This window comes from Leptinotarsa decemlineata, unplaced genomic scaffold (genome assembly GCF_025532065.1).
Source record: "Leptinotarsa decemlineata unplaced genomic scaffold, Ldec_3_MD MMD2_tig00003798_RagTag_RagTag, whole genome shotgun sequence".
In the NCBI taxonomy this organism is placed as follows: domain Eukaryota; kingdom Metazoa; phylum Arthropoda; class Insecta; order Coleoptera; family Chrysomelidae; genus Leptinotarsa; species Leptinotarsa decemlineata.
The window spans coordinates 3050869-3066537 of record NW_027412596.1 but is presented as its reverse complement, the minus strand read 5'-3'; the positions used below and the strand labels follow the sequence as shown (position 1 = coordinate 3066537).

At 34.9% G+C, this 15669-nt stretch overlaps 1 protein-coding gene across 2 annotated transcripts; it reads right to left on the bottom strand.

Moving 5' to 3' along the window:
• Window positions 1–9639: 9639 nt before the first annotated feature.
• LOC111514016 (uncharacterized) lies at window positions 9640–12981 on the bottom strand. Of its 2 annotated transcripts, XM_074178474.1 has the most exons (6): window positions 12829–12981; window positions 11268–11558; window positions 10903–11214; window positions 10538–10849; window positions 10173–10484; window positions 9640–9890 (listed from the first exon to the last, which is right to left on the bottom strand). In XM_074178474.1, the coding sequence occupies exons 1-6, from the start codon at window positions 12944–12946 to the stop codon at window positions 9709–9711; spliced, it is 1527 nt and encodes a 508-aa protein (XP_074034575.1). In that variant the 5' UTR covers window positions 12947–12981; the 3' UTR covers window positions 9640–9708. The 2 variants fall into 2 exon arrangements, with proteins under 2 accessions (XP_074034575.1, XP_023026011.2); XM_023170243.2 differs by lacking the exon at window positions 10903–11214.
• Between the last annotated feature and the right edge of the window lie 2688 nt (window positions 12982–15669).

Below are 15669 nucleotides of genomic sequence, written 5' to 3'. Positions count from 1 at the left end.
TCATAATCTACAAATGAAATCATTTGAAATGAGTACCCACATCGGTCTGTTGCTGCTAGTATAATAAAAATAGGTTATAAGGCCCTTTTGGCTTCGACAAATAATTAATTATGTTTCATGACATCTAAACGAATCCATTGATGTTGAAATCATCAAAATCGGAGGACCGGAAGTGAAAACCGGATCGCAAACGCACGAAAAACGATCGTAAACGCACGAAAAACGATCGAAAACGCATGGGAAACAACGTATTTTGAAATGTCATTGTCGAATACTTTGCTCCCCCATTGCCCTCAGGTTAAGTCCACAACGCTCAACCTCTCGACACTTTTGGATCTCCTCTTTCTCCTGAAGTTGCTAACTGTGTTAACAAAGATACGAGACTTCCGACATGTTGGAACGCTAGACTTCTGTTGAATCGACAAGTTTTTTCCTTAAATGATGTATTTTGAAACGCCCTGTATACACATTAATATCATATTTCAAATCGACATGTTTTTTTCCTTGAATGATATATTTTGACGCACCCTGTACACTTCGACGTCATATTTGTTTTTCAATGATGTATTTTGAGATACCTTGTACACATTGAGGGATCGCACGTTGAAAACTTACAGCCTCGTGTAACTGTTATGTTTTTTCTTAAATGATGTATTTTGACGCACCCTGTACACTTCGACGCCATGTTTGTTTTCAATGATGTATTTTGAAATACCTTGTAACATTGAGGGATCACACTTTGTAACGATACAACCTCATTAATCTGTAATGTTTTTTCTTAAATCTGATTCATTATTATTAATATATCACTTCCGCGCTTCCAATTTTCAACGAGTCATTCAGGATTAATTCCAAAACCGGCAACGCTACATTACTCCATAAACAATGATTTATTGTACAACTGGCAACGCCGAACCTGCCATGCTGGTATGTATTGACATTTGACAGATGCAGTCTTATGAGTCTATTGTTTACAGTGTCCTTCTTCAACCAATAGATAGTTCAGCTAGTGACTCATAGATGACTCTGTGTGTTCTATAACTTTTGTTGTGTTCATATACTTTTGTATCGATGAATCGAGCGCTGTCTTTGTGTGGTTACTGATAACAGGACATGAAACAATTCTGTACGAATCAACCGGCAAATCTTGATCTCCATCTCTCTTTGCATCGATTACGTCACACGCGTCTCTCGCTCTTACACACATATACACATCTTTACATGAAATATTAATTATTTCCCAAATCTAAATATATTTTCCTATCTTCAATATGATAATGACGATTACATTCTACGGAAATCAAAAATAAAAATGCTGTCAAGTATAATGAATGAGTCAATTTCGGTCCCGACAAAACTAACGCTATAAATACCCAACATTCGCAGTTAACTTCAATATCTTACGATGGTGTAGAGGCTAAGGACAATGTCTACGGCGCGGACGATCCAGGTTCGAATCTCATAACTATAAACTTTTTTTAATTAAAATCACGTGACTAGAACGTGATAAGGGGGCCGAGGGGTGATGCGGAGTCCCAAGGAGACCGAGTTTCATGCTTGAATCGCTACGATACTCGTTCCATCCTGCGTCGATGACGTCACACGGTTCTCTCTTCCACTCACTAAAGTTTCTCTCTGAAATACTTACCAGCGACGCTCGACCTTGAAGTGGGCTCGTTTCCGCCTTGTTCATCTACTAAGTTAAATTTTATTATTCAGTGTAGTCAATTATTGGTCATCACACGGGAAAAAAACGTGACAATATCGACTTTATTTTTAATGAACTATCCAAACATAGTTTGGTTATTTGGAAATTCAGAAATTTTGTCCCCATTGTTATTTTATTAGGCTACTACTCAAGTAGCCTAATATATCAGTCTAATGCGACTGATATAAAAAATAGCATTAAAAATATTCTCTACAAAAATACCTTTTACTCACTAGATGAATATTTTCAAACTGATCTGGCTGCTTGACATTATTATTGTTTGCTTGTTTACTATTCTACTGTTTATACTATTTTTTTTTTCACATCTATATTCCATATTTCATCAGTTCATTTTTTTATCTGCTACTTTTATATGTTGTATGTGACGATTTCCTGGATTGTAAAAAATCTCAGAAGAATAAAGTATTGATTGATTGATTTATTGAAGCGAAAGACCGAAGGATATGTTGAAATAAAATCAAAAATATTTTCACCTGAACAGGTCAATAAGTATCATAGCATTTTTATTTTTTTTTTGTCATGATTACATTTTTCATTAGATTTTTTTTCCTTTATTTTCAGTATTTCAATATCAAATTTTACAAAAAGGATTTGAAGCTTTATATCTTCTATTAATTATCTGCGAGCGCTTTCGACAGACTGTCGAAAGAAGCTATAAAGATATAAAGCTTCAAATCCTTTTTGTAAGATTTGATATTGAAATTTTTCATTAGATATTATCTCATTGATTTCGAAAAAAATTAAGATAACTCGTGGCGAAGTGGGCTAAGGCGTTGGATTTGAACTTGATTATATTATGAGGCGCGGATTCGATGCTAGTATAGGTCGTCCTGCTTTTTGTTTCATTTTTTTATATATGGGATTAACAAGAGGTATATTCATCACGTTAGCTTGACCTAGAATATATTTATTTCTCGGAGACCATTCTTTTACTTGATAATGGATCTGTGTTGCCCTAAAAATGGGGAAAAGAGGACCGTCTCTTTCTGGCACATCATAGGAATCTGCCTGGTCATCATACATTTCCAAATCTTTCTTCCAATTTGTCATGTGTGTTGGAACTTGTAAACTTTCTCCATGAAAAACCGGCCTTCTTGCAGAAGGAATATCTGGATATACAATTCTGTTGCTCTTTCTTGAAAAACCAGACGCGTTTGTCGTAACAGTCGTTGTAATGATTTGTTGTTTCTCGGCAGATCATTGGAACTGCAAAAAGCATAGAAGAGCTTTCGCCATTTAACCAGTTACTTAGATTTCATGTACAGGTTTGTCAACATACGTAAGGAGCCTAATCCCGATTTGATCACCAACAACACATCCAAAATACTTATGGTAAGCTACTTTGGTCATTTGAATAATTGGCCGTTTCTGCGATTTAGGAGTAAACTGACCACATATATAGCAAAAACTATCTGCGGGATTAAAGCCGGCGTGGCGTGACGTGACGGCCAGTGTGCAGACTATTCTGTCGTGTCGAGGCGCGTTCTGACGTTATTTCGAGTCAATACAGTGGTGGCCTTTGGAGTAAACACATGTGAGCATCTACGATGCTTTCCTCCGATTCGGATAGTGATATTCAAGAAAACCTTGCGTATCTGCTAATGTAAAGTTTACTGAAAAAGAAAAGAGGAAATATTGGGTTCGTCCAGTAAATGATCTGAGAAGTAGTCGAAGCGAATAACATTTACTAGTGATGAAGAAAAATTTCATCAATATTTCAGGATATCAAAAAATCAATTTGAGATATTACATTCTATGGTGGAAAATGATATTTAAAAATGCAAACCCGTATTTTCTAACAAGTTCAATAAGTTGTCTTGTGCACAAATAAATGCAAACGACTATTCTCTAGCTAGTTAACGCGTCAGATTAGAAACATACTAAAGTCTATCCAAATCCAAGATAGAGTAAAACAAAATAAAACCGAAGCGTGATGTTCACGTGATCGCCCAGTGTCAGATGGAAAGGGCAGCGTTCATTAGTGAATTCGCATTCTTGGTACGAGTTCGGTACCAGCACAGGGTTTTAATCAGTCGTTTGCGTGTTTGTGTTGCGTGCGTTATAGTATATTGTTTAAAATTGTTTTGTAAGATATTCAGTACAGACACTGCTGATGACACTGTGAGCTATCCTCTGAGTCCAGCCAGGAAACGATCCAAAAAAAACATTTGAGTGTTGAGATGAAAGAAGTGATTTTAAATATGTTCAAGAAAGAGATGGAAGAAATTGAGACATAGACTGTCGACGAAGTCGTATCGAAAGTTTCCGATAAAATTGGAGTGTGTTGCGCTTCGATTTACAATGTTTTACGGGAATATACACAAAATCATACATTTTCCAATCCGAATACAAATCAGAATCGTCAAACCATTATAAAATCAATAGATGATGCTGATAAACATGCAATCAGGAGGAAAGTGCATAATTTCAGGTTAAGGAAAACGGCTTATTATTTGTCACATCGGCAATTGTTGCTGAAGGGCTGTGGTGTTTCGAGTCGAAGAAAACTAGAAAACCATCATTTTCGCATTTAGGGACCAAAAATCAACAAAGAACTACCTTTGGCATTACAGTCGTAAATTGGCTGTAAACTAGCGTTATTTTGATGGAAAATGAACGATTCAAAACATTGTTGTTGATGAATTTGACAGTTCAGGGAAGCGAATAGCAACATATATTCTGTCTGATACGAATTCATAAATGGGGCATTGTTTTCGAAGGACATCTACAGCCATATTAGTTGATGCCGGTGGTGATATTACTTTATTAAAACGTCATGGTGGGTGGTGGTGAAAATTCAATTCAGTGGAGAAAGGCTACATTGATAATTTAGACTAGCAATAATGAAATGAATGTAAATATTTCTTCCACTTCCAGATCAGCGGGACCTAAAATAAATCTTTCAAATCACGCAATAAATAATCTTAATATTTTCAAGAAATTGGATTAACTACAAATATTTTGTTCAACGAGAATACAAATAGGATATTTATATGTTTCCTATATCCATGATGAAACTCTGTAGAATTTTTCAAAGAAATACAAGTAATTACCTACTCTTATTGTGTTCAATAGTTCAATACAATTATGAATATAATATTTATAGTTCTTCATTATTCACCGGGTATAAAAAAAATATTGTATGCAACTCTCATGTAATGGTTATTATATTATACTATAATACATATTGTAATGAATCTGAAGCCGGCCCTGACCGATGTCCCAGTCAGCAAACGCATGTCTGATCGCGAACCAGCGGGAAAGGTGTGGATGGGTCCCGAATTCCGCAGAGAAATCCGGAACGTTCATTGACGATATAAAAACGTCGCTCTCCGTCCCGAGGAGTAGTCTGTACTTAGAAAGCGAATCGTGCGTTTAAGGAAAGGAATCTAATTGTGAAGATAAACTAAGCGTTAGTTACTAAGTGTTGTATATAAATTAGTTGTGATAGTGAAATATTGTTAAAAATAAATTTGATTAAGACAGTTAATTCCTTAATTCGTTACAATATTATACTATAATTATATCGTTTGCCATGAAAAATGCAATCTAATGAAATATATCAATCTATGAGTTTTAAACAATTGATTTCTCCTGGAATGGTGGTTTATTGAACAAAATATTTAGCTACTGTTTCATTTATATACATAAATCACAAATTTGCTCAACCTTCCACTCGCACTCTCACAAATGTTTACCCAAAAATAATTAATTGAACAGCTTAAAGGGTATATCTGTACATTCAATAAACATGCAATTTATACCTAAAAACAATAATTGTATTTGAAAAAAAGCCAAAATATACATCATTTCAAAAAGCAAAGTTTTTCTACGCAATTTCCACAACAAAATTATTGTGTTTTTCATAGACAAAAACATCATTTTGTCAACTGAATTGTGTTGCTATCTCTTACTTCCCTTCTCGAAACCCTCTTGAAAAAATGTGTTAGTTAGGTTCGACGCTTCTTCAGTATTTTCTGTTGTGGATGCATAAATCATTCCGCTATTGCTTTTAATTCAGCTGAAAGGGACTGCAGAGATGTCATAATTGAACTCTATCACGATGAGGATAAACACTTAGATATTGACGAAACAGTCAGTTAAATTTCGAGGTACTTTCATTATTTGAACCTAAAGAAACAAGTAACAGCCTACGTATCTAGGCTGTGACTTGCGTAGCAAGGCTACTCGGCTGAATGATGTCTATCACAGTAGTAGACGGAACATCCGGTATAACACCTGCAGACTACGGCCAATAAACCCGGAAAATAGTTACACACTCACATCTGGTCGTCAAAGTTAACCCTTCTCGAATGATGACTTCATTTTTTTCTGTGAAACTACCCAGTCAAATTATAAAATTGCATTCTCATATCACAGAAAACTTATTCAACAACACTCAAGAATAACAAATGTAAGGAAATATTTGGATCAACCTCTTCTGATAATAAAGGTAACTGATTGTGATCACTATTCAGAGTAGTTTCAGTCCCAGTTTTGCTGTGTATTGAAAATTTTGTCTATGAAAATCTTGTTAATCGCCTAAATAGTTCTGTAGTGAATGATTTTGATATATGCATCTACATATCTTCTCTCAACAGGAACGTCAAAATGCAGTAAACAACAAGTTGAAAATTGACAAAGATAACAAATCAGAAACAACAAACTAACATGTGGATTGGGCTCAAAAGTTTATAAACAAAGGTTTGATGCAAATAAAACCAATTCCACCTATTTCAGCCACAACCATGATTTCTACTTATTTCATACAGAAAGTTAAATTGCTGGAATCTCTGGGAAACCATAAACGCAAACATTCATATTTTGTTTCAAACGACCAACGGGAAGTTATTTACCTACCAAGTGGTAAATTCGTTTTCATAAAATGTCAAAACCATCTGTTTTCCTAGAAATATTATTGTGTTGTAATTTTTTTCAAAATCTACCTGTTTTGCCAAAATTTACCATTTATCTGAATAACGTTGAGCATAAAATGCTAATAATTAATATATTTGTAAATTACCTATTAGCCTAGAAGTGATATGTATTGCAACATACAAAATGATAGGCTTCCACTACTAGAGCTGGTTAGGATTTTTATGTGGGTTCATCTGAAACAGGGGTCTCCAAACTACGGCCCGCGGGCCAAATCCCGCCCGCCAGTGTCATCAATCCGTCCCGCGACAGCCAATGATTAACTGTCATCAATCTGGCCCGCGACAGCCAATGATAACCTAACTGTTGTTACTATTGCTGTGATAAGTTGAAGAAGAAAACACAGAATGATAATTACTCGGTTTTATTTACTTACAAGGTCCCGCGACAGCCAATGATTACCTAACTGTTGTTACTATTGCTGTGATAAGTTGAAGAAGAAAACAGAATGATAATTACTCGGTTTTATTTACTTACAAGGTAAAACTTAACGACAGAAATGATGACAAAGAAAACTTAACTTAAGTATCTAAGTTTAAGCATATTAATAACTAACAAATAATTGAAATGAATCACAGAAAAACAAAAACACTAATGAGATTTATGTAATTGTGATTTTCCACCGACAATACTTTGTAGTTGTGGATCAATTTTACTTGTACCAATTATCAAAAGAGATTTAAGATGCTCATTGGTTAAATGAGATCTGTAAACATTCTTTGTGTACTTCATCTTGGAAAACGTTTTCTCACACAAATAAGTAGTACCAAAAACAGAAAACAACCCACGAGCAAATCTATGCAAATTATCAAATTGTTCCAGTGGAAGACTCTTATAAAATTCCAACAAAGATGAATTTTGATATTTGTTCTTAAGCATATCACTGCATCGTAAATCAATAATTTCCATTTGGACTTCCGGAGCCAGGGTTTCAATGTCAGAATCAAAAGGATTTTGAAAAAGCTTAATTTCATTCGCAATGACATCAAAATCTGAAAAACGAATATCAGTTTCGATTGCAAAATTGACGGGAAATTCAGTCTCTGTAGTGTGGCTGAATATTTCACATGTTTTGAAATGTGTGAAACATTTTTTACGTGATTGCGATTGAAATAGTATTATTTTCTGCCTGAAGGGTTTGATATTGGTGTATAAATCCATTCACTATTTTCTAAATCGGCAAAAGGGCGCTGCTTCACATTTAAAAAAATTTCGATCTCTGCTCGAAGTTCAAAAAAGCGCTTAAGGACATTTCCGCAACTAAGCCAGCGTACGACAGTATGATATGGTAAATCATTTTCTCCAATCTGTTGAATAAAATCGTGGAATTGTCGGTGATTCAGTCCAATGGATCTGATGAAGTTAACAACTGATATGACTGGTTTTAGAACTTCAGACTTATCCAAACATTTTCCGCACAAGGACTGTTGATGAATGATACAATGTAAGACTAATGGTTTTGAACCACCATCATTTTCTACAGCCTTTGACACAAGTGCAATCACTCCTTTATTTTTACCATACATATTTTTGCCCCCATCAGTTGTTATAGATTTCATATTTCTCCATCGAAAGTTCTTTTCATTAATGGCATTTTCAACTCCCTTAAAAATATCTGCCCCAGTTGTCGTACCGTGAATACTATCAATATCAAGAAGTTCTTCATACACTTCATAGCTTTTATCTACTCCGCGAATTAAAATCAACACCTGAGCAGTATCTGACACATCCGTTGACTCATCCAATGCTAGAGAAAACCACTCGTGATGTCCACTTTTGTCAGACAGTTGAGATGATATATTTTCTGTGATGTCTTGCACCCTCCAAGCCACGGTGTTTGCTGACAAACTGACACTTTCAAATAAATTTACCTTTTCGGGGCATATTTCTTCGGCTACTGCAATCAAGCATTCTTTTATCATTTCTCCATCGGTGAATGGTTTGCTACGTTTTCCGATTTCAAGAGCCACACGAAAGCTGGCGCGAGTTGCAGACTCTTGTTCAGTATTCGCTTTGGTAAACAAAGATTGCTGCGATTTGAGTCCGCGTTTCAAAGCTTCAAATTTTTCCTTCTGCTAACTTCCTGTATACTTGGAGTAACTTTGAAGATGTTTCGATTAATAGTGTCGTTTAATGTTATAGTCTTTGAGAACAGCTATGGTTTCATTACAAATTAAACATAGCGCCTTATTACTGGACTCAATCACAAAATACTGAAAGTTCCATTTTTCTTGGAACGTTCTGCATTCACTGTCGATTTTTCGCTTCTTTTACATACTAACAAATCACACATAAAAACAATGTCAAATCAAAATACTTTTATTGACGGGTGTTACTTTATTTCACAATAGACAGTTTCGCTTTCTTCGCCTTTCCTACGCAGACTAACTCGCAGTTGCGCCGCTAGTCTTCTTATATGCAATTATTACTGCCATCTCGAGGTGATCGGAATACACTAACTAGAACCAGAACTTTCTCGAACCAACGCGGTAATTCCAAATATTCAATTACGCTTAATGCCACCTAGTGGGTAGCTGAAAAAGATAGTACATAGTACCACTATTCGCCACTAGATGTCGTTAAGTGTCACAATACACAATAATAATTGAAATGCAAAAAAAGCGTAAGTTTGCTTAGGTCACGCACTTTGCGACTATCCTAGTCTAGAAATATAGTTAAGGGCAGAAATTGGCTCTTGGAACAAACTGAAAAAATCATTATGGCCCGAAGGCTTGGAGACCCCTGATCTAAAAGAAGAAGGCGATTCTGCAATCACTATACGATTTCTGATTGATTCAGCCATTACCTACTTGATGGCGATCCATGGTAACTTCATAAACTACACTGTGGGACTTACGTACGTTCAGATATGTAAGTCTTCGAAATATTCACAAATGAAAGTTTTGAAAATTGTTTGAATTCGTAATATTGAAATTTTTTGTAATTGAAACAACGTATTGAATATTAGCAATGAATGAAAAAGAAATTAAATATGTTTTTATTCGGTTCATTTAATACACGGATGAAAGATATATTCATACATACTAGACACTGATAGAAGAACAGTTAACGTTCATTGGCTGATCGCAAACATTCAATTCAGGATTGAAGTGTAAACCATCTGGACAGCCATGAAGATACGGTTTTCCGTTAGAACACTGGCAAAATTTGGTGCAGTCTGGTAGCGCAGAATAGACTGGATATTTGCCATCAACCTTAGGGCATTCTGTAAACAGATATATCATTGAATATAACTGGAGTGTTATCCCAACATCAAACCGTTTTTTAACACATCGACACATGTTTCAATCACCAAGTAATCATCTTCAAGAGGAATATCAAACATCTTCAAGAAGAAGATTTAATCTTAATCGAGGTGTTAAAACTAACAATTTGGTGTTGAGATAAAACTCCAGTTATATTCATTACTACAAAAGATTCCAAACAATGCATTACAATTAGATACATCAATATCGAATCTTCAATTTATTGCCTTTTATTTTATTACCTATTCCGTTTTGTAGACAAATATTGACTTCAGCTTTTTCGGTAGCAGTCTCCTTATTTCCACCATCAAAATCATTGTCGTTTCCACCATTACCATTATCGTCTTTGCCACAATCCTTGTCGGCATCTGTGTCGTCACGTACAGCATTGCATCCGGCTCTGTGAGGCCAATCGCATACGTTCAGAATGGAATTGAAATGCAAACCGTCTGGACAGTTATGAAGATACGGTTTTCCATTAGAACACTGACAGAATTTGGTGCAGTCTGGTAACGCAGAGTAAACTGGATATTTTCCATCAACCTTGGGGCATTCTGTAAACAGATATATTGATATCGAATCTTTAGTTTATTGTATTTTTCAGTACTTATTTCGTTTTGTTGACAAATATTGACGTCAGCTTTTTCGGTAGTAATCTCCTTTTTTTGATCATCATAATCATGGTCGTTATCATCATCATCATCATCACTGTTGCCACCATCCTCATCGTCATCTGTGTCGTTACGTGCAGCATTGCATCCGGCTCTGTGAGGCCAGTCACATACGTTCAAAATGGAATTGAAATGCAAACCGTCTGGACATTCATGAAGATACGGTTTTCCGTTAGAACACTGACAGAATTTGGTGCAGTCTGGTAACGCAGAGTAAACTGGATATTTTCCATCAACCTTGGGGCATTCTGTAAACAGATATATTGATATCGAATCTTTAGTTTATTGTATTTTTCAGTACTTATTTCATTTTGTTGACAAATATTGACGTCAGCTTTTTCGGTAGTAATCTCCTTTTTTTGATCATCATAATCATGGTCGTTATCATCATCATCATCATCACTGTTGCCACCATCCTCATCGTCATCTGTGTCGTTACGTGCAGCATTGCATCCGGCTCTGTGAGGCCAATCGCATACGTTCAAAATGGAATTGAAATGCAAACCGTCTGGACAGTCATGAAGATATGGTTTTCCGTTAGAACACTGACAGAATTTGGTGCAGTCTGGTAACGCAGAGTAAACTGGATATTTTCCATCAACCATGGGGCATTCTGTAAACAGATGTATTGATATCGAATCTTTAGTTTATTGTATTTTATAGTACCTATTCCATTTTGTTGACAAATATTGACTTCAGCGTTTTCGGTAGTGATCTCACATTTTTGATCATCACAATCATTGTCGTTACCACCATCATTATCATCACCATCCTTGTCGTAACGTGCAGGATCGCATCCGGCTCTGTGTGGCCAGTCGCATATATTCAAAACAGAATTGAAATGCAATCCATCTGGACAGTCATGAAAATACAGTGTTCCATTAGAACACTGACAGAATTTGGTGCAGTCTGGTAGCGAAAAGTAGACTGGATATTTGCCATCAACTTTGGGACATTCTGTAAACAGATATATCATTATAGAAACTAAGGTTTTTTTGTCCTTATCAGTAACTATTTCGTTTTGGGGACAAATATTGAGCCTGTTTGATAGTAGTCTGGAGTTTACTATTTACTGGAATTTTATCCCAACACCAAACCGTTATTTTCAATACTTCGACACGTGAAGATTCTCACTTGGTGATTGAAACACGTGACGAGGTGCTAAAACAACGGTTTGGTGTTGGGATAGAACTCAAATAATATTAATTACTACCACAAAGGTTCCAAACAGCGCTTTACATCTGTGACCAAACATTTAGGGCTAGTCACAGATGATCGAAGTTGAATTTGATTGTGAACCATCGGGACAGTCATGTAGCTGAGCTTCTATCTCTGGGTTGACAAAAAGGATCTACAGTTGTTGAGTGTATTGAAAATATTGACAATTTTCAACTAGAAAATTCAGCGTTTTTGATATTCTTGAACAGGCTAACGAATGAGCAATCACATATGTGCGATAGAATATGCTAAAAGCACACTACCAAAGGGGTGGCAAAAAATTACAGAAATGTGAAATGTGGACTTTTTTCACAATAAAATTCATTATAGAACCTAATAATCCATTCTGATGGTGTGACGAGGATTCAACTTATTTGTTTGCAACAATTTTTATGGTCGGTCATAAGTCATTGATTTTGAAGTTAGATGGATTCGTTTTCAATAGTTCATAGAAAAATAGATTCTCAGAAAAAATATAGTCGTTCCGATAAGCTCAATAATATTGTTTACTGATAATCCTAATAATTTTCAAGTAATTTTTCTCCTACCTATTTCCTCAGGAATAACTAAGATTCAACTAGCGTGTCAGCCAGTGTTTGATTCAATAGTTTAACTGTCGACGAATATTTCAGAATTATTAACGATTCAAATATAAATGTGATTTTCAATTCGAATATTATATTTATAGACATCTTCACCCCCAATGTAGGTGTTGCGTTTGAGGATTCAGTACCCATTATGCGTTTATCTTCACATTAATAGTTCCAAAGACTATATATTTCAATTCAATTATGCTTTCATAAAGTCAACTAATAATTTTTTTTAATTACTTCTTTGTTAAAAACATTTTCTTTTTGAAAGATTTGCTAAGGTTGTCACCGTTAGAAATTTCGCCAATCAGGACAAGGCAAAAACGACATTCGTCGAATCCCTAGAACGCACATTTTAATAAATTGATGGATGTATCCGTTACTACCTGGTAGGAGATCATCACCCTCATTTTACTTACTTGGTACTGAAGCTAACACAAAACTCTGAAAAACGAAAAAACATATCACGAACTGAATCATGTTTTGGCGAAAAATGTTCATTAACGTGAATCGCAAAATCGATACTGATATGAACATGAATGATGAAGGTGGGTATATCCAATATTTATATAAATCAACAAAAAGGACCAGGGAAAGATAACTCATCCGGATTAGGCTCACCATAAATTCAACGAATAGTATGACATCTTTTCCAGTAATTTATTAATCCCCAGATAAATGAAATCCGTTTCGCAATTTTGGAAGTTCTAATAAAAAAAGGCATATGACGTAGGAGAAATGCTGTATAGAATCGCAAAAAAAATTGTTGTTGATATTTTTCAAATGAACGTGTATGTTATAATTTAGCTCAGATAACCAGGACTATTGAATTGTCTCTGTTGGAAAAATTGCATTCTCCCAACTTTTCAGTCGACCTAAATTGTTGCGAAAAAGTTTTAAGAATAATTTGCTGTGCATGAACTTTTCCCAAAAACATATTTTTGTAATTTATGTCACTTCAGTTCAGTAAATAATTTGTAGAGTTCAACAGAACCTTTGGATTTTATTACGAAGAGAAAGGATAAACGAAAAATGACAAAAAAGTAAAAATCGAGCAAAATATACAGCCCACCACAACGACACCAAATCCAACATTTTGGTCCAGCCGACCTGGATAATGATGAATTGAAATCGTCGTTTGGTACAGCCGATTTGCAATTCAGTGCATCAACATTGAAAATTATGGTTTTGGGTCCGACTTCATGAATGTGGAAGAAAAGCATAGCAAGATGGGTTTTTTCCATTTTATCCTTTCTTAATGAAGTGATTTTGGTACTGGTTTCCGAACTATCGAATGTAGTTGGGGAAAACTGTGCTTCATGGGATACTCTCGGATTTCCGCAATTTTTCCTATGATGATACTACATTATGGTAGAAATTCAGAACAAAAAGTGTTTTTTGGACTCAATTAGTTTCGGAAATATAATCTGTCAAAGTATACAGCGTGACTCACGGTCGATGGTAGGTTAGACGTTTCTGGAAAACGCAAAGCATGATTTTTCTGAAAATTTCACCTCTCACATTTCCTTACCTGTTTTATCGATCTAAAATATTTTCAGCATTACGGCGTTGCCACTTCTATCAAAAAGTCCTAGCAATTATATTTTTTTTAAATAGTGCACCCCGTATATTAATACATTTTTGGAATCACTCTAGTATTTTAATACTTTTTTGTTAATAATGTCGTATACCTATCTCTATCTGTTTTCGAAATAAAAAATAAATTGTGCTAAATATGGTCCAAAACATAGCCTTAATTGAAATTAAGTACATCAGTACTCTAAATTCATGAAAAGTTGATATTTTGATGATAGTTTGGACAAACTCGAAATATTCAAATAACACCAAGAAATCAACTCCATATCATACAGGGCGTGCTAAAATTACTATTATTTTCATTGTGCATAAAAGTAGTCGAAAGTTCATTTTTTCAAATGAAACCCCCTGTATATTACTCGAGAAATTGAAAGATGATGAAAAATGCTTCAAGATGATATACATGTCCCTATACCTAAATCGTCAAGTTTTCTTAATAAAGCCGTTTTTGTGGAAAAATAGTTATTCACGTTTTACCTACAAGTGTTGAAAGTGGCATTTTATTTTGTGAGTGGGGATTATTGCAAAACGAGCGTCAGCAAGTGGAGCAAACTCACGAGCAAAATGAAATCACTTTTAACAAATGTATCATACAAATGTTTTTGTATAACGTTACTGCTGATAATAAAAAAATTATAGGGTCCATGGGATTTGAACACACGATCTTTGGATTACAAGGCATATGTTACAACTACATACGCCAACTCACGTTACTTTAAGGAGGATTATTGGTTAGTCATGAAGGACTTTATATAGTTGGACTGAATACTACTTCGTCATCGTCAGTAACTTCACAGGGATTTAATATTACCAATAGCACGAACTGCATGTGTGAACTTTTCTAAATGATTTTTTGGTAGGTGTTCTGATTGAAGTGTTTCTATCAAAGAGATTTTCAATAACAGTTGTACAAAAAATAATTTTAAAAGAATTTGATTTCTAGGTAGCCGTGGAAATATCAAGCTTATGACAATTTGGTGACTTTTATAAGTAATTGATGAATGGTTATTGATGGTGTTTCAAAAAATCGCCAAAAATGAATGCAAATATTGATTATTAAAACAAAGTTCATTGCCAGAACTTGTAGAAAATTCAACCAAATGTATCCTGAATTAACACCAATGAACAAGAGGAAGTTTGTTAAATTACAAAATAATTTCCTTAACTACGGCTCCATATTAAAAGCGCCTTCAACATTACCAAAACCTGTTTCTTCAAATAAGGACAATACTGTTAACGTTTTGGCATATTTTTATGCATATCCAGAAGCTTCCATTCGCAGTGCAGAAAAAGATTTAGGTGTATCACATGCTTCAGTATAACGAATTTTGAAAAATCACGAAATGCATCCGTATAAATTTACCAAAGTTCAAGCTCTAAAAGCAGAAGACTTCGAACGTAGAATTTTTGTGAATCCCTTTTGATTCATACACAGGAAGATCGGGAATTTTTCTCAAAAATAATTTGGAGCGACGAATCAAAATTTACGAGGAATGGTATTTTCAATAGAAGAAATGAACATTTTTGGGCTGATCATAATCCTCATGTTACAAAAGAAATGGGTTTTCAAGAAAAATTTGACCTGAATGTTTTCTGTATTCTGAAGAACAATAAAATCAGCTTTTCTATTTATGAAGACACACTGAATGCAGAGAGATATCCCC

Excerpts from the sequence above, each read along its gene's own strand:
- LOC111514016 (XM_074178474.1), bottom strand. The coding sequence starts at position 12,946 with ATGTTCATATCAGTATCGATTTTGCGATTCACGTTAATGAACATTTTT. Across the intron at positions 11,559-12,828 it reads TGTGTTAGCTTCAGTACCAA|AATGTCCCAAAGTTGATGGC; the intron begins GTAAGTAAAATG and ends ATCTGTTTACAG. Across the intron at positions 11,215-11,267 it reads TTGTCAACAAAATGGAATAG|AATGCCCCATGGTTGATGGA; the intron begins GTACTATAAAAT and ends ATCTGTTTACAG.